This window comes from Sceloporus occidentalis, unplaced genomic scaffold (assembly GCF_023333645.1).
Source record: "Sceloporus occidentalis isolate IW3139 unplaced genomic scaffold, rSceOcc1.0.p SCAF_137, whole genome shotgun sequence".
Classification (NCBI taxonomy): Eukaryota; Metazoa; Chordata; class Lepidosauria; order Squamata; family Phrynosomatidae; genus Sceloporus; species Sceloporus occidentalis.
The window spans coordinates 1,458,199-1,478,197 of record NW_028317117.1 but is presented as its reverse complement, the minus strand read 5'-3'; the positions used below and the strand labels follow the sequence as shown (position 1 = coordinate 1,478,197).

Here is a 19,999-nt window from a genome sequence, read left to right as displayed (position 1 = left end):
TGCAGGGGTCACGTATACTTGCTGCACTGCCCTTGCAGATTAGGAGCAGACTGTCAGAGTTAGTGCAATCTTCCCTTCTTCTGACTGTAGGCTCAAGGGGCAGCTGCTTTTGGCCCAGGGCTGGCCCAAGACATTGTGCTGCCTGGGTCCAAGGATGAAATGCTGTCTCCCACATACATTTCTTTTAAATTAAATATGTCAGCCTCAAAGTCGTGCAAATAGATTAAATCTAACAGCATTTTGGATTATCTCATCTCTCTTCTTTCTCCATTTCTCCTTATCTCTCCCCTTCTCATTTTCTCTCCTTTTACTCCCCATCTTTCTCCTCATCTGTCAAAATCACCCTCCTTTCTCTTTATCCCTGTGTTGCTTTATAAATATACTTTTTAATCTACGTCTTTCTTTTTATCTTTACCCTTTCCCCCATCTCTCCTCCTTCTCATTATCTCCTCAGTTTTTTCCCTTCTCTCCCCTTATTCATTATCTCTCTTTTCTCCCCATATTTTACCTTTCTTAAGTTTTGTGGTGGACGCGTGAGATGAATTCCTACAGACCTCTGTTTCAGTGTTCCATCGCTGTGTGTGCGGCTTCAGTGCTGAGATTTGACATCATATCCCGGCACTCAGCATCAATAGCCAGCAAGTTTTGTGAGGGAGCGGTGAAATAGAGGAGTGACGTGCTCCCTTTATTCTGTGCTGATTAAATAGAGATCCATGATCTCCCCAACCAGCCCTGCTCCTGCAGAGGCTGGCAGTTCAGTCCACTTCTAGGGAGAGCTGGCAGGGTGGTTCCTGTGATTGCCGCCCCTATCAAAATACCGCCTGGGTCCCATTGACCTAGCAGACCCATGTATGGACCGGCTCTGTTTGCGCCCCCTGTAAGGAATGGACTCAGGGGAGCTCCCGCTATTGCCCCCACGTTAAAGACATCCCTGAACAGGGGCAATGGCGAAAAATGACTTTAATTATGCTGAAAGCTGTGAAGTAGTTCTAGTCTCTATACAATAAGGTATCTATAAACATTTAGATTGATGCATGCTCCTGTGTATAATTTCATTTAGTGTATTTTTTCGAATTCATATTGATGTTTTCAAGAATAGCTCCATTAATCAGAAAATGATAACATGGGATTCCAGAAGCAGCATATATGTTGGCAGGAAACTATTAATCAGTAATCTTTAACATACATGTCTTACTATTCATTTCTGGCCTAAAAAGGATTATGTAACATTTAGGGAAAAATATACAGCTCAAAAGTCCCGCATTTGAGGTTAATATGGCAAAGATCTCCACAGCCACCATGTATTTCCCTTTGGTGCTCAGATAAACCGGAATCATTGCAATCCAAGCACTACAGAACACCAGCATGCTGAAGGTGATGTACTTGGCCTCATTAAAACTGTCTGGTAATGTCCTAGCTAAAAAAGCTATAATAAAACTAACAGCTGCCAGGATCCCCAAATAACCCAGGACAGAGTAAAAGGCAATAACTGAGCCTTCGTTACACTGAATGATGATCTTTCCCTGATAAGATTGCATGTCCTGCTCCTGAAAGGGAGGTGAAATAATCAACCAAATGATATTAATTAGAACTTGAATAAACGAGCAGAACAAGACTATAAAAATTGGCAGTTTGACTCCGATACATTTATTCCACTTGCTGCCAGGCCTGGTGGCTTTAAAAGCAATACAGACCATGATAGTCTTGGCCAACACAGAAGACACAGCTACGGAGAAGATGATTCCAAAGGAGGTTTGGCGAAGTATGCAGGTTATATCCACTGGCCGTCCAAGGAACAGAAACACACAGAGGAAGCTCAGCATTATGGAAACAAGGAGGATGAAGCTGAGGTTCCTGTTATTAGCTTTAACAATATAGTTATTCCAGTGTAAAATAAAAAATCTCAGTACTGCCAGAGTAATTAAGCAAAAGAGAACTGAGACAGATGCCATTGTTGCAGTCAAGGTATCATCTGTATAGGATAGAAATTCCACCACTTTGGGAATACATCGATCCTTTTTCTCATTTGGCCATTCATCTGCTGGGCATTTTAAACAATTGTCACTGTCTGTAAAAAGTGATAAGTAATATATTGTTAGCAATAGAGAGCAATAGTCTGTTTATAGGTTAATATTTTAATATTCCAATGATTCAGTACTCAGTGCAGGTCTAACATACCAGTAACATTTGATATTTCTCCTTCTGAACAATAAACACAGTCGTAGCAGCAGGAGTGTATTCCAAATAGCTGGACTTTCCTCTGACCAGGTAAACAATTATTTGAGCATTGAGATCGGGGAATCTGACAAACAAATATGAATTCATTAACGTACATCTTTGTTACAGACCAAACTGTTAAGGCTGATTCAGATTGATTCAGAAGATTTACAGTAAGGGTTATGGGGGGGGGGGTGATTCTGGTATTTCATTAAAAATTCTAAAACAGAAGGAGAGGTTATGGATGGAATGAGTGTTAATATTGAAATGGAATTAGACATACTACATACACTACATTAATAATTTCTAAATTTCTGACCTCATTGTTGTTGGTCTTCCATGTTATCACATGTGTGTTAATGGCAAGCCTCTGACCACTTGGATACCAAGGAGTATACAGGCCTACATGACTGTCATTTCTTACTGAATCAGATGTGAATTTAATATTTGTAAGCATGTAAGGGAGAACATATTCACCATCTTGATCAAAAACAGGCACTGGCTTGTCCGAGCCCCGTATATAATCTGTATTCTTTATATAATGATGTATCTTTTAAATGAAGTAGAAGATGTATTAAGATAATAACATAATATAATAATTCTATGTAAAAATGTATAATAAATGAAATTTTAAACAGCTGTGACCATTTTTGTGAATGGGCTGCCGTCATTGGGAATTGTAGCGTTCATGACAACTGGGCTCTCAGAAACAAGCACAATTTTAACTTTGTTTGCCCATAACAGCACACCAATATTAATATGAATGCATCACTCTAAACATATTTGCAACATTTATTGATTTTCACATAAACTTAAACTTATTGTATGAAAAAATACACAAAAAGGCACACTTCCAGTCACTTCCTAGTAATGATTTCGTTTGAAAATAATCCTATTCGTTAAATTGCGAGCTGACAAAAATTTGAGCCTGCAGCATCAACTAAACCTTGGAAACTAGACGCTCCCCTTTTGTAGATAGGATAGGTGCCAAAGAAATTAATCAATGCTGAATGTATAAGTAGAGTAGGATTTATTAATAAAGGTTGTGTTTCAACCTTTAAAGGGTCTTCTCAATTTCTGTTCCAGGTTCGGGATGTGGGCTAAGAAGGGAAGGGAACTCCTTCACTGCGACATATATCTGCAGTCCCCACATGCGTATAGTGACCAGGCATAAATCATTAAAACACCAGCATTCAAACATAAATTTTATTATTATTTTAAAATATTTCATAACTGATTACTGTCTGGTCACTTATTAGTGCCACGTTAGGTCAGTGATTAATGATAGGTCTCTTTGATAAATGTCAGTGGCCTAAACCTGTTGCTTAGAAGTGATCTACATTACATCAATTACAGACATTCTTTTTTTCTTTTACAATATTCATTTGATTTTTTTTTTTTATTTTCACCAGTTGCTAGCTACCCAAGCTGTTGCTTGTTGGTGGTAAGTTTTACTGAAAATGGAAAAGACATAGGCATACGAGACATAAACATAGAGGAAAGAGAAAGCCTATTAGTACTGTATTTGCTCGATTATTAGACGACCTTGATTATAAGATGACCCCCCACAATCTGAATATTAATTTAGGAAAAAAAGAAAAAGCCTGATTATAAGATGACCCTATAGGAAAAAAATTTACTAGTAAATATTCATTCATGTAACTTTTTCATATTTTATAAAAGCTATGATTGAGAAATCTTTTTTTTGTTTTTATTTCCTTTTATTTCCCAACCTGCCCCCAGTTATGCACATCTACCCCCAGTTATGCACATCTGCCCCCAGAAATGCCTTATACCCCCTATATGCCACTCTGCCTCCAGAAATGCCTTATACCCCTATATGCCACTCTGGGATATAGGGGATTAAAAGGCATATCATGGGACAGAGTGGCATATAGGGGGCCACTTACACACCCAGACACTAATATACCCACTTACATACCCACTCCCACGTGATTACGCAGTGACGCTGTGTGACCCCAAAAATTAAAGAGGTAAGTCTACCGGATTCGCCGATGACTTTGGGACGGCCCAGTGCTGCCGGGGTCCCATGGACGGGCCGGTCTTGCTTCTGGAGCGCCCCCTGTCACAGAGAGATCAATGATCTCCCCAACCAGCTCTGCTTCCCCGTGGGCAGGTTATCCCGGCAGTGGGCAGGCTATCCCGGAGCGGAGGGAACGCTAGGCCGGGAAAGGTACGCACGTAGACAGCCTCCGCTGCTGCCCGTGCTTTCGCCGGCGCTCGGTGATAGACGCCCGTTAAAAGTGCCAGCAGCAGCTGAGGTTACCAGACAGGAGGATCCAGGTCCCCTGCAGCGCTGCAGGGGATCTGGATCATAGTCTCATAGTCACTTGCTCTGAAAAAACCCCTCGTCTTATAATCGAGCAAATACGGCATTTTGTGGCGTCTGAAAACAAGACATGTTTTTAGTTACTTTGTTTAAATGGCTACATCCAAGAGGTCACAGTCTAATACTAAAACGTTGTGCATCGACTGCCCCCACTAGGCATCAGGGAGTCTGGGGGTGCATTGGTAAGTTGGGGGGGGTCAGAGTGGTATATCTAGGGGGGGCATAAAGCATATCTAGGGGGGGCAGAGTGTCATATCAGGGGAGCAGAGTGTCATATCAGGGGAGCATAAAGCATATCTGGGGGCAGAGTGCCACAATTTTATGTGCTTTTAATGGATGGAAAGACAATCAGGGAAGTTGCAAATATATTTCATTACATTTTAAATTTAATAATAATAGAAGTAAAATGCACAATAAATGTAATGCACATAAATCAAACCCACAACTCCCCGCCCCCAATCCGTGGAAAAATTGTCTTCCACAAAACCGGTCCCTGGTGCCAAAAAGGTTGGGGACCACTGGTGTAAAGGGTTAAACAGACATGCGATAGGCATAAAGCTATATCGATTGATTTTTACCTGACGTCAAATTCTGTTTCTATGTAAGATTGGGGGATATTACTTAGACCCTACTTACTTCTCTATATCTCCATCCTCACATGGTGTGACACAGTGTGTTGCAAGTAACAGTTCACTATTTAGTTAATTAGTGAACTGTTACTTGCAACACACTGTGTCACACCATGTGAGGATGGTTTAATGGATGTTCCATGTTCTTTAATATTTGTAATCAATTAAGTGCATATTGTTAAATATTGCGATTGACGGCGTCTTCATTAATGAGTCAAATAACAAAAATTTCCTCATATAGGGTCTTTCTAATATTTACCTGGTGTTTGAAATTTGTTCTTTTTTCTCTTTTATAAGGCGCCTTATTCAAATTTAAATTCATGCTTTCCACAGCATGAGCCATAAGATTTACCGCAAAATGCACTCGTGGAGAAACACCGGTAAATAAATCCATTCCAAGTTTACCGAATCGTTTTGTCTCAGTACAGTTCCGTAAAGATATTCTGTAAAAAAAACTTAATATTTTATTTTTCAATGAACTTAAAGACAAACATTGGAAATATAGGGAATAAATATCTGCAAGTAGTCCATCGTTCGGGAATTTGGAGGGTTTGATATCTTCGAAATAATTTTTGGTTCCAGGAAACAATATAGGCGAGTGTTCAATACCCAAACTGCCATTAAATGTGCCAGTATTAGTCAGAAACACTTCTTCCTTTGAAGCCCAGGAAGGGGGAAGAATTAGTGTCTTACTGTGAAAAACATCTTTTAAGACAAGCAGTGTGCTAATAGAAGCATATGTTAAGGCTCCACAAATCACAATAACTTGAGCAGAAGATTTTCTAACAGTTTCACTGATGTGATGTAAATCATTTTTGATGCCCTTGTTGCTATGTATTGTGTAGGCAACACAAATACCCTGATCATTGAGATATTTGGTTAAAATAAGACTCTGTTGATTTCCACCGTCATCATCCGATGTAAATATTCCAACCCAGGTCCAGCCAAAGTGTTTCAGAAGGTCGGATATTATTAAGAAATGGACATGTTCATTCTGAAGGGCCCTGAAAAAGTACGGGTAGACACGTCGATCACTTAATGAATAATCTGTGGCTCCATAGCTGATCTACAAAATATGAAAACATTATATCATTTGTAACTTCTGATAATCATACAATGCATTAAAGTATTGTTTTCCTAGACTACATTTGGAACAAGGATGGGTATAACATTTATTTCTGCTAAACACCGCATGTCCTCTCACTGGCCAGAATCTTTCCACCTATGAATATTGTCAAGGAATTGACGTATTTGCTCGATTATTAGACGACCTCGTCTTATAATCAGACCTCAAATAGGTCTGACTATGAGACGACTAAGATCCAGATCCCCCGCAGCTGCAGGGGACCTGGATCCTCCTGTCTCCCCCCCCCCGCCCCACTTACCGGTGCTTCTGAGTACCCGGTGTGCAGCCGGAAGGAGGTGTGGCTAGCAGCGGGGGTTGTCTGCGTCCATCGCGCAGACCTTCCCTGGCTGTCAGAGATCAGAGATCTCTCTGATAGTCGGGGAAGGTCTGCGCGATGGACGCAGACAACCCCCGCTGCTAGCCACACCTCCTTCCGGCTGCAGCGTAAGTTCTACATGCTGCCCCGGCTACATGACAGGGGAGTCAGAAGCACCGGTAAGTTTGGAGGAGGGAGGGGGAGGGAGTGTTAAATGGGGGGCATAAGGCATTTCTGGAGGCAGAGTGTTCTATGAAATGCCTTTTAACCCCCTTAATGCCACTCTGCCTCCAGAAATGCCTTTTTAACTCTCTATACGCCACTTTGCCTCCTGAAATGCCTTTTAACCCCTTAATGCCAGAGTGGCATATAGGGGTATAAGGCATTTCTGGAGGCAGAGAGGCACATAGGGGGTCAAAAGGCATTTCATGGGGCACAGTGGCATATAGGGGGTATAAGGCATTTCTGGGGCAGATGTGCATAACTGGGGGGGCAGGTGGGAAAATAGAAGGAAATAAAACCAAAATATTTTTCTCAATCATAGCTTTTATTAAGAAAAATAGTTTACATGAATTAACATTTACTGGTAAAACTTTTTTCCTATAGGGTCGTCTTATATTCAGGCTTTTTCTTTTTTTTTCTAAATTAATATTCAGATTTGGGGGGTCGTCTTATAATCGATCAAATACGGTACTTTTAATGCCCCCCTATACAAGAGAAATGTGTCTCTTATAGTGTGTTTCAGGAGCACACATTCTCCTGAATTGAGGATGGGTGTAAGGGTAGGCATACTTAAGGTCTATATCATCTAGGGTTTAAAAAAAACTTGTCTCTTCATGCACTTGGAGGACTAAGAGCAGAGGTCACTCATAACCCGTGCATCCCTTGGTTAATAGGTGTTAGGGTCTGCATACCGGACCCCCAAGAAGTCACTCACATGAGTACCCGCTGTCCGTGTACTAGATCCAGCATCAAGCCTCCAGCTTCCTCCTTTGACTACGCTGCCTTCCATAATCCTGACCTTGGGTACTAAACGGCTCTCCCTGATTTCTTGTGTACCAACTCTGGCTATTGATCTTGGACGACGCTTATTTCCATGCACCTGACTCCGGCTACGTGTACTGGACTACACTGGTTTCCATGACCTTGACCCCGGCTACGTGTACTGGACTACACTGCATTTAGTAAATCTGACTCTGTTTATGCTTTTTGACCTTTAGGGTTATCCTGCATACCGGACTCCTCCATCTCCCATTCCTGACAATAGGGTACCACTGTTTTTTGGGTTTTTTTAACATTTAACTTTTTTCAGATTATTTTTATTGTGGAGGGTGTTTTTTTTTTTTACAAAATCTTATATATTTTTTTAAACATTGCAGAAACTGAAAGAGGGTGAGAGGCACATGATGTAGCAATGGGTCAAGGCAAGGGTTTACATTTAAACTTTTATATGCCCTAATCCTATTAGGAGTGGGATGAGGGGGTGGCACAGGATGATCCATATACCCCCAAAGCTTATTTTATTGTCATACCATTCACAGAGGTGGACAAGGAAGTGGGCAATTATCACACCTGGGTAATAGGACATCCTATTTAAGTTTTTTAAGTGTTTTAATATGCATTTCCATAACATTTCTACTAAATTAAAATAAAGTTGCATTACTTTATTTTAATCTCACAGCATTTAAAGTCACTGGCAGATCTAAGAAAGTATATGTCAATGTATGCACAAGTTCTATTGAGTGTGTTAACATGCAACCTCTTTAAAGTCAACCCTTAACCCCTTCACGACCTTTGCCGGTTCAGGACTGTCACGCAAAAAAAAACAAAGACGGCAGGTCTTTTAAATATAATCAAGAACACCAACTAAGTGGAAAAAACGACCTCTGATCGTTTCTTAAACTAAGCTTTTAGCGGCAGGGCGCCACCATGGTTAACTTACCGTCCAAGATGGCGCTGCCCTTCTCCTGACAATGGCCTCAGAAGCGATTTCAAATCGCTTTCATCACTAGGTGGTGTTGCTGGATGCCATCAGCATCCAGTGATTGACACCCCAAGCCTAAATATCACTCAGGAGAGTGATCTTGATTTGCTCAGTCAAAGGCAATGTTTATAAACATTTGCCTTTGACCGGTAAAGATCTGCCTCCCTCCATCACTTGCTTTTAGTGAGGGAGAGAGACAGATCGTGGTAAAAAAAGGTATACTTTTTTTTAAAAATATTATAAAAAAATTATCCACAAAGGCTCTTATAAGAGCCCCTCTTTTTATTTTAACCCCTTCCTTACCGTTGATCACTGCATTGGCAGTGATATTGCACATCAGCACTTTTTTGCTGTTTGTGCACTTTTATTTTTATCCACATTTTTTTATACTTTATATTTTATATAATTTCATATTATTTTTAGGTACCATTAACCACTCCTTTGCTGTAGATCAGTCCTTAGGGATTGATCCCATAGCAGCAGCACCTTTTATCTTACTGATTTTTCTGTCAGATCAACTCCTACAGCCCTACCTCATTTTGAGGAAGACAAAGGCCTGGTACAAGAAGGTTGCAATTTATCTGATGCAAATTGCAACCTACAATGCTTTTTTGTTGCACGAAAAAGCAAATGCCGGAATGTCTTTTTTGCAATTTCAGCTTCGAGTAATTTCGGATATCTTGTACCAAGATGCACATGGTCCCCGGGCGGTGATGGAGTCTAGCAGAATTGGGGCCATTTTATTTTTAAAATTCCTCCTACAGAGAAGAAGCAGAATCCCCCAAAAAGATGCAGGGTATGCTACAGCAGGGGGCAAGGAAAGGACACCCCATTCTACTGTCCAGATTGCCCTGGAGAACCTGCACTCTGCCTTGGTAACTGCTTCAAGCTGTACCACACAGCTGCCCATTTTTATTTTTTTTTCCCTGCTCCACTTTTGTATTTTTTTCCCCATTTACTGCTTTTTAGATGTTTTTTTGCTGCGACAAGTGTCCCCTGTGTCTATTCCATGGCTGAGGGATCGCTTAACGGTGCTAGATCAAATCCCTTCTTGGAGAAAGGCGAGGCTTTCTTGTAGCCTGCCCCATCTGAAAGTTGGGTACAAAAAAAGTTTTGACCGGATGTTGTACAGTGAATTACGCATGTCTCAAATGTTACAGTTTAGCCCCCACACAACCTGCCAAACCCATGCATGTGGGGTATCGCTGTACTCAGGACAGTGACATATACCAGGACCTGTATATCTGTAACTAAAGTACAATTTGTGTGGAAAAAAATTTACTATTACATAGTTTGACAAAGTGTGGTTGTATAATTGGTGCATGGAAAGGGTTAAAATAACAGCATTTGGAATACCCTGGGGTGTCTAGTTTTCAAAAATATATGGTTTGATGGGGTTAAATTGAGTTAACTGGCTTCAAAGATATTCCAAAGAGGAGATGGAGGCGGAATGACCAGATGCTAAAAGTCAGTATTGAAAACCTGAATTACGCATGCCCCAAAAGTAGCCTTTTACCAGCCAAACAATATGACAAACCCATGCATGTGGTGGATTGCTGTACTCAGGAGATGTTGCTGGACACATATTGGGGTGTCTAGTTTTCAAAAATATATGGTTTGACAGGGTTAAATTGAGTTAATCGGCTTCAAAGATGTTCCAAAGAGGAGATGGAGGCAGACTGACGAGATTTTTTCAAAAAGGTTTGGAAATCATAAAACGCTGCTTGTCCTTATAACTTACAAAAAACAGCAAAAAAAACATAAAAACATTGGGTATTTCTAAACTCAGGACAAGTAGTAGAATCTATTTAGCTAGTTTTTTATTTGCTTTTTTAGGTGAGTAAAAGATTTTTCAAATAAAAGTCATAAAAGGTGTTTTTTTTCAATTTTTCACCATGTTTTTTTTTTTACAGTAAATAAGATGATATGATCAAAATAATGATATCTGAAGAAAGCCCATCTTGTCCTGAAAAAAACAATATATAACTTGTGTGGGTACACTAAATGGGTGAGGAGAAAATTATAGCTGAACACAAGGACCGCAAAAGTGTTAAAACAGCCTCAGTCCCACAGGGTACAAAAATAAAAAATAAGCCCGGTCCTTAATGGGTTAACTTGAATACATCAATAAGAGTCTTGTGTTCTACTTATTGAGCTAGGCAGGTTGCTCTGAAAACCCAATCATAATCAAGATTACAATTCTTACAAGCATTTTCTTGGCTGCTGGGAAAACGTAGACATAATAAAATACAAAATAAAATAAAATAAAATACAAGCATCCCTTGTAGCGCTCAGTCCTCTCAGATTAAGAGACACATTTTGATCTTTCTCAAATATATTGTAACTTTTGTATTCTCCTCTGTTGTAGTAGTATTACTATTATCATCTTCTGGTGGTGTTCTTTTTTAAAAATTGTATATTCTGTGGTCTATTTGCTGGAAAGTTGTCAGCTGCTTTACTTTAGTAAAGTGTCCTGCTTTCCTGTTTTAGCTATTTGTGACCTTGTCCTTAAATCTCTTTTTTTGTGGAACTCTTTTTTTGTGGAACTGACTACAAAATTTCTTTGTACCTACCGCTGAGTAACCCCTTAATGGCAATACTGTTTCTTACTCGTAGTACATTTTGGGACAAAGGCTATTTTAACATTTTTCAGCATTGCTGTTTAGCTGTAATATTCTTGTTTCTCATTTTGTGCACCCACACACATTATATATTGGGGGTTTTTTTCAGGACAAACAGGGCTTTCTTTAGATACCATTATTTTTATCATATCATCTAATTTACTATAAAAAATTATAAAATATGGTGATTTTTTGTAAAAAAAAATACTTTTTCTCCCTTTTTTTAAAAATGTTTTACTCATCTGCAAAAACTAATGAAAACATCTGCTAAATAGATTCTACTATTTGTCCTGAGTTTAGAAATACCTAATGTTTTTATGGGGTTTTTTTGCTTTTTTCTGCACGTTATGGGGCAATAAGTACAAGTAGCGTTTTGCAATTTCAAAACCATTTTTCCCCTAAAGCTGGTCATTCTGCCCCATGCGCTATTTAGGGTAACTTTGAAGCCGGCCAATGCAATTTCCTTCATCAAACCATATATTTTTGAAAACTAGACAACCCAAGGTATTTCAAATGCTGGTATTTTAACCCTTTCAATATACTAATTCTACCACCAGCCTTTGTTAAGCTTTATGGTTTACTCCAGGTATAAATGCCCCGCTCCTGGTATATGTCACTACCAAACAACACCCCAATATCTGTTCAGAAACATCTCCTGAGTGCAGAGATACCCCACATGGGTTTGTTGGGTTATTTGGGAGGTAAAAGGCCATCTTTGTGAGGTGTGTATTTTTTTGCCACTTAGACATCTGACCAGTCTATGCCCACGTCCCGTATTTGGGACATCTTGGAAGCCGGCCAATTCAATTTTCCCCATCAAATCATGCATTTTGTTTTTTAAAACTAGGCACCCTATGGGCATTTAAAATGCCAATATTTTAACTCTTTCCATGTGGGAATTTTTGTGAAGATATAGCGCTAATTGTAGGACTTGCGCATAAAAAATCTTTTATTTTTTTTACTAATCACACTGAATAGTGAGGTGGGCTCCATTGCCCTTTCAATGCTGCAAAGCCGCAGATCGTGGCGAAAACACGTACAGGCTTTGTCGTTGTTGCATTGCACCGCCACCCCGTACATTTTTAAAGGGTTAAAGTACCTTGATGGAAAAACTAAATTTGCTATGCTAGATTAAAGAGAACCAAACATGTGGTCACTATGCCCCCTAAGCCTACCCTAAAAAGCAGACCAGAACCTGCATTTGCACTCCAATGTGATATCCTCAGCAAAACAAATACTTTCTATAAGTTCTGTCTATGGTTTGCTTTTACATCTGTTGATAAGGCAATGAATCTCTAATTCAGTGTCTCGGTAATTGCAATCTACAAGTCACAGCCACTAGAGAAAAAGACTGGCATTTAATTCGATCAGATTTGAATGGACTCACCTGTGTATGACCATATATCCCGAGTATTTGCGCTATGGGCACAGTGGTGACTGAATAGTGATCTCCAATAAAACCAGCCACCTTCCCATGTTCAGAACAGGAATAATTAGGGATGGTCTTCCCAGGTCCAGATAAAATTTGTAAAACACTTTTTACAGCCTTCCTTGTATCTAAGCAAGAATCATAAAGATGGTATCCCAGCGTGATATTTGGTAAAATATCTGTATCATTATTAATTTGTTCAATGGTAAAAAGAAAGATGCGGACATGTGCGTACCAAAGGTAGAAAGGCCTATGGAAATAGACAGTTGGACATTTGTGCTAAATTAGTTTCACAAATTGATTAATAATCATAACCATAATGTGAATCCATGTAAGTAAATGAAAAGGCCACTGGTGATTAATAACAGTTTATAGGCATTATTTCCGTGTGTTAGAAATCGGTAGTAAAGTGAGAGGTACTGCTGCCACTTGGTAGATTGGTGCATTTTATAAATTACTTCTAAAACCTATAATACAGCTTCTATTTCTATGATGGGAAAGGGTGGCACAATTTGCATTCATGCTGGAGATATTGCACAAAAGTATTTTACGGGGAGAAAAATACATAGAATTCTAGTTTTCATATTTTTTTAATCCCCTTCATGTCTGTGCTGTTGCAGGGAAACCGTCTCCAACTCTATCAAAATGAAATTAAGTAACACTACCTTCGGCCTGCGCATTTTGCTTGGCAAGCAGTTTAATAATTTTGGAGATATTATCAATAGATCAGTGTTGCAGGGCCAGCATTATCTCATAGCTTTCCTTTTCTAAAGTTCATTTTTTTTTTAAAATAAAGGCTGTCTGAGCACATCAACAAAAAAATAGCAATAACAAAAAGGGAAGAGATAAAGAACAGTCATCTTGAGAAAAAGTAGTTAAGATACCTTTGTCCATGATATAGACACAAGCTGAGGCTTCAATACATTTACCTTGCTTATTTTAATCTGTAAACACACTTAAACATTAAAAAATCCTTTCCAGTTTTCATTGCAAAATAAACCATGACTACTTTTATGTCATGTGACAATTCAACATTCCCTGAAAAAATCTGAATTACTGTTTATAGTTCATAGAATAATTATTACTGGCAACAATTTGGGTATTTAACAGTAATAGGAACAATGCTTTTAACTGTATGTAAGTGTAAAAGAACTTTTCATGCCCCCCCTTTGCATGTCATGTTCCCTCCTGATATAGAAGCGCCAGCAGAACTTCTGAATAAGGACACCCCTGATCTCCTTGTGTTTCTCATCTGCTTACAGCACATCTAGAAGGGTATCTGTTTTCTGAATCCCAACAATTAGGTGTCTTAATAGGCTGCCTAGGTATGGTGGTGCCATGTCCAGCCACCAGATTAAAAAAAAAGGATTCCACAGTTTTTATAATATCTAGTAAAGATAACTTACGCCATACAGATCATGTGCTCCAGAGGTATTTTTGTAAACTGAAAATCCTGCACAGCCGAATGTACAGTGAATACTCCTCCGATTATAACATCTCCATCTTGAAAAAATTCATAGTCGTCGAATGCTTGCCTTATTTGTAATTTACAGGCCGATTCTGAGTTTTTTGTTGCAGATTTGCAAGGTGTCAAACACAGACCAAGCATAATCAGTAACACACTAAATGAATACAATCCGGTCATAGATTTAAATATTATTATTCTGGACAATGCAATATATCCCAGCATAATACAGAATATCATGATGTGTGCAGGGTTCAGCTGCATGTTTCAGTACATGGTGAGATGCAGTCTGTGTCTCCTGTAAATGAATTAAAAGCGACTCCGGTGCCCTTGTTTTATACACTAAGGCGTAATACATTTACCAGCATTCTGAATTAAGCTCATACATCTGTGTGTTGGGAATCGCTATTCTGGCCTGTTCTCCAAATATCTAATGTGCACATGAGATCAATCACCAAGTGAATTCACAGCTAAATAAAAAATGCACAATTATTCTGTACAGTTAAAAGTTCAGTGCAATTATCATAGTCATTTACAGTATATTGCAAATAGTAAAAATACAAATGAAAAATAAGAATTTAAATAAATATATTTGGGTTTTGTGATTATTGGACATTAAAGAAGGTTTAAGACACAGAAATACATCAAATATATTCTATACATTAGAATAATTCAAAAATAATTAATGACTATTTAATGTGACTACAGCCATCATATGCACGTTTATGTATAAGACAGTTGAATAAATCATGACACAGTGTACTAAGGAACATGATTGTTATTATGTCCCGATATGTAAAACCATAGAATTCAAAGACAGTTTACTTTCTTTTTCACACAACTGACCTTCTTTCAGTTCCAGCAGAAGGTCAATCAAAATAACCTTTCCCAGGCAGGGCACCACCAACTGCCTCCAAAAAGAAGATAGTGTCTGCTGGAAAAAAACATAAAATAAAAATTTTACTGCCCAATCGGGGAGAGAATGTGCCCTGAGGCCCTGCCCTTTTGCGAAAGTTCCCCGCGAGGTCACGACGGAGAAGTGGGCGAAGAAACAAGGGGAAAGGGGGGCACAGACACAGAAGCAATCAGTAGGGAGATGTTCAGAGATCGTGAATGAGAGTGTAAGAGAACATGAATGAGAGTGTGAGTTTGAGAGAGTATGAAAGAGCATGAGAGACTGAATAAGGGTGAATGACAACAAATTTTGTTTCTGAATATAAAATATCCTCCAAAATGGCAAGAACCCAAATTTGTTGTCCAAAAATGAAACAAAAATATTTGTCCGAATCGTTTTTGGTCCATTTTCATGTTTAATATACATTAACAGTAATGTAAAATACAACGCATACCTATCTGGTATATGCCTAGTTATCAGCCTTTTTGATCCTGTCATGATTTTCAGATTGTGGACTCCCAACCCAGGTCCAGGCAAAATATTTCAGAACCTTGCATATTATAAATTAATGCGCATAGTCATTTTGGATTATTAAGAAAAGGTAAGAGTAAGTAAAAAGTATTTGCAGTTTTGTAGTCTATAGACCGATAGCTCACCCACAACAAATACATTCAGTTTATATATTTTTTTCCTTGAAAAGTTACTAGGTCCATTGAAGTAGCATAGATTAATGGACAGGGCTCATGTATAAGTAAGCGTGAGTGCTGTTTGATTGCTTGTCGGTGTGGTGGGGGTGGAGTGTCCTCACGGGATAATTGGCGCCCTTTTGGTGACCTGTTGAACTTATGTATCTACCAACAACGTGGTCATGACGGGTGGCATGTCTTTGCAGGTCTGGGACTGTATGTTAGACAAGGCCCTGGGGAACGCAGGAGAGCTGGACCCACGTAGCAGAGACGGTAGACAGGACTCACAAGATGGTAAAGAGAAAGCAAGCCAAAAACCAAAGCCAAAATAGGGAAGTACGAGGTCGGGGCAGGCGGCAGTTAGTGTTGCAGTTGGCATGCCCATTGAGTTTAAGGCTGGCTGGTGATTAGTAATAGTTGGTCTGGAACTTTTATACTTAATGGGGGGGAGGTAATTACCATTGGTGGTAAAAGCCTGGAAAGGGGGCTGGCAAGGTTTCTGTACAGTATTGGGTTGCATTAAGTTATTTAGTAATCAATGGTTTGAGGTGATAGTATATGAAAGTTATGTTTGGTAATAGGTTAATACAGTATGATGTTTGAGTTAATAAAGCTGTGACCTGTTATTATACAACTGTGTCTGTGGTTATTTGGGGTAGGCGGGGTTTGGTTTTTGGTGGGATGGAAAGTACTTAGAGCACGGGCCCTACTATCTTCGTACATGAAATATGTTGCACTTGCCAGTCTCCAAGTTAGCCTGTGACAGAGTTAACTTAACAGGCTAGTCAAAAACTTCACCCCACCAAGTTATATTTCAGGCCTTTAACCCCTTCAGTCCCTGGTTTTTGGTACCTCAAGTCCTGGAGGAATTTACATATAGTACCCTATAGGGTAGTATTTTTTATACTTATGGCTTAACGTGTTTGGGGGTTGTGAATGGGGGCAGGGGGTTTATACCTTTTAGATTTTAGGGCAATGGGATGTAAGTTTTTCTTTTTTTTATAAAAATTTTTATTTTTTATTTTTTTATCAGTGCAGTATGGTTAGGGACCTCTTGAACATCTTATTAATTCCAGTGATGTCACAATGACATCACTTATCTCACTTTGTTTTTTAATTATTATTTATTGTATTATTTTAGAGATCTTTTTATTGTTGAAAAAAATTACTTTTTTTTTCTTTTGATTTGTATTCTCACTCTCCTCCCTGCGATCCTACTGCACCGATCACACAGTGTCTGTGATCAGTGGCTCATCGGAGCGATCAGATTTTCCAGCAGGGTTTAGACAGACCCTACAGGGGATATCCTGTCCTCTGATGACCTTCCGGGTGACGTCAGCAGTGATTTAAAACTGTAAAGGTAGACAAGCATCTGATAACGCGATAAAATTGATTGTCATTCAGATTTGGAGAAAAAAAAATCCCTGTGTAATTCTTTCACGAGATGCTGAAAAAGCATTTGACAGACCAAATTGGCATTATCTTAAACCAACACTACAAAAATGTGGCTTCCCCTCTATGTTTGTCAGAGCTATAATGGCAACATACTCTTCCCCAGTAGCAAATGTTTTAAATTAAGGATTTGTTTTGAAGGATTTGAAGGACATTATTATCTCAAATAGAACAAGACAGGGGTGCCCATTGTCCCCGATATTATATGTATTGGCATTAGAGGCATTAGCTATAAAAATACATCATTCTGGAGATATAGCAGATTTTCCCATACCTGAACTAAATACATTACAATTTCATTTCTCTGCAGATGGTATTTTATTAACCATTACTGAACCTCAAAAATCAATCCCTTCATTATTTAATATATTAGAAAACTATAGTAAAATATCTGACCATAAACACTGAAAAAAACCCTCAAGCTATGACGTTAAGTCTCCCACAAAGCACTGTAAATACTCTGAAACAACAATATGATTTTGTCTGGAAAATGCACTATATAGAGTATCTAAGGATAAAACTGACTAATACTATTAAACAAATTATTCTAACCAACGTATCTGAACTGGGGGTAGACATAAAAAAATACTTTAATTTATGGGCCATTTATCTTAATTTATCCTGGTTGGGTCGAATAGCCGCGTTTAAAATGACAGCTTTCCCCAAATTATTATACATTTTTCGCATGATCCCTCTACATATATCTAAAGCTACTTTATTAAAGCATTGGCAGTGCCTCCACCTGACCGGGCATCTAGGACATGGATGGGTTTCCCAAGCAGGAACATAATAAATGACTACAACACACAGTAAAGCAATATGAGGATATATTAACTAATAAATGGCAGATAAAGTAATGCAGATAATACAGTGGCTGACTAAACACACCAAGATATGTCTATCAAGGCCCAACACCCTCCCAAACCACCTGCAGACCTGCGTTCGGACTTCACCCTAATGGCTGATGGGTGCCAGCTGGTGCACAGACGTGTTTAAGGTAATCCACATTGTTTAAAACACGTATTACTGCAGACAGAAGGATGAGTAACTCTGTATTACTGTCTGTAATAGACAGGATGCCCTATCAGCGTGACAGGACAGAGTAGACTCTTTACCACTTTTTAGCTGCATAGGCCTAAGGTAACCTCCAGGGTCTGTCAGCCATTTTCTGTGTCTGGTTCCTGCTCCCTCAGCTTTCCCTCTGAGGGTGCAGCCGGCAGCACACACTGGATCCACACTGAAATCACACTGAATTCACAGCACAGAGGAAAGCTGTGGCGGAACTTAACTGCTGCAGCGTGTCCTTCTCCTTCTGTGTCCCACACTGCTGCAGCTCTGGGGTCTCCCCTTAGGCTTAATTGGTCACATGACCGCTCAGCCAATGACTCAGGTGCCAAAGTTCAAAAGTCCCTGAGGTGCAGGAAAAATCTGTGGGGCTATATATATATATATATACCGTATTGGCCCGATTATAGGCCACACCCTATAATCCATTAGTGGAATGGTAAAACAGTATTTCATCTAATGAACAAGAATAAATGTATTTTAAAATTTTTTGTATTTATTATACAGTTAGTCCTGCTATTGACAGGATATGTTACATACAAACAGAAAGTTTGAAAACCGATAGCCATTTTAAGGTCCCCCCTTCATAATGCACCTTACTTATTGATATGCCACTCTGCCCCCCAGATATGCCACTCTACCCCCCCGACTTACCAACGTTTCCTCAGACTTGTCCCCCGTGCTCCAGACTCCCTGGTGTCTAGTGGGGGCAGCCATCTGCAAGATGCACGTAGACAACCTCTGCTGCTGCCTGCCACTTCCGCCGACGCTCCACCATAGAAGCCCCAGTGGAAGTGTCGGCAGCAGCGGAGGTTCACCGGCTGTAAGAGAGGAGGATCCAAGCCCCCTGCAGGACATCCTACTCTATGGCAGCCGTGAGTGTCTTCGTAATGCGCTCAGACATCCTCCGCTGCTGCTGTCCAGTACTTCCACTGGGGCTTCTATGGTGGAGCACCGGAAGGTCATGTCACGCCAGCACTCTGAAAGTATGCCACGAAGAATGCAGGTAGTTTTGAAGGCAAAAGGGGGTCCAACCCAGTACTAGTAAGGTGTACCTAATAAAGTGGCCAGTGAGGTATCTCCACTTAAATCCATACACACATTTACCCACTGGCAGGGGGTTGCTCAATGCAGGGGTCACGTATACTTGCTGCACTGCCCTTGCAGATTAGGAGCAGACTGTCAGAGTTAGTGCAATCTTCCCTTCTTCTGACTGTAGGCTCAAGGGGCAGCTGCTTTTGGCCCAGGGCTGGCCCAAGACATTGTGCTGCCTGGGTCCAAGGATGAAATGCTGTCTCCCACATACATTTCTTTTAAATTAAATATGTCAGCCTCAAAGTCGTGCAAATAGATTAAATCTAACAGCATTTTGGATTATCTCATCTCTTTTCTTTCTCCATTTCTCCTTATCTCTCCCCTTCTCATTTTCTCTCCTTTTACTCCCCATCTTTCTCCTCATCTGTCAAAATCACCCTCCTTTCTCTTTATCCCTGTGTTGCTTTATAAATATACTTTTTAATCTACGTCTTTCTTTTTATCTTTACCCTTTCCCCCATCTCTCCTCCTTCTCATTATCTCCTCAGTTTTTTCCCTTCTCTCCCCTTATTCATTATCTCTCTTTTCTCCCCATATTTTACCTTTCTTAAGTTTTGTGGTGGACGCGTGAGATGAATTCCTACAGACCTCTGTTTCAGTGTTCCATCGCTGTGTGTGCGGCTTCAGTGCTGAGATTTGACATCATATCCCGGCACTCAGCATCAATAG

At 39.7% G+C, this 19,999-nt stretch overlaps 1 protein-coding gene and 1 non-coding gene across 2 annotated transcripts; one reads left to right on the top strand and one right to left on the bottom strand.

Annotated features, from left to right (window-relative positions):
* Window positions 1–1,163: 1,163 nt before the first annotated feature.
* LOC149281208 (vomeronasal type-2 receptor 26-like) lies at window positions 1,164–14,083 on the bottom strand. Its single transcript, XM_089499555.1, has 7 exons — window positions 14,079–14,083; window positions 12,631–12,922; window positions 5,890–6,262; window positions 5,602–5,639; window positions 2,537–2,767; window positions 2,179–2,302; window positions 1,164–2,068 (listed from the first exon to the last, which is right to left on the bottom strand). Exons 1-7 carry the CDS (start codon window positions 14,081–14,083, stop codon window positions 1,164–1,166), a joined length of 1,968 nt encoding a protein of 655 aa, XP_089355681.1.
* Window positions 9,600–9,729, top strand: LOC149281209 (small nucleolar RNA SNORA35). The gene has a single exon (XR_016278064.1). It is a non-coding gene; the product is annotated as a small nucleolar RNA SNORA35 (small nucleolar RNA).
* Window positions 14,084–19,999: the final 5,916 nt, after the last annotated feature.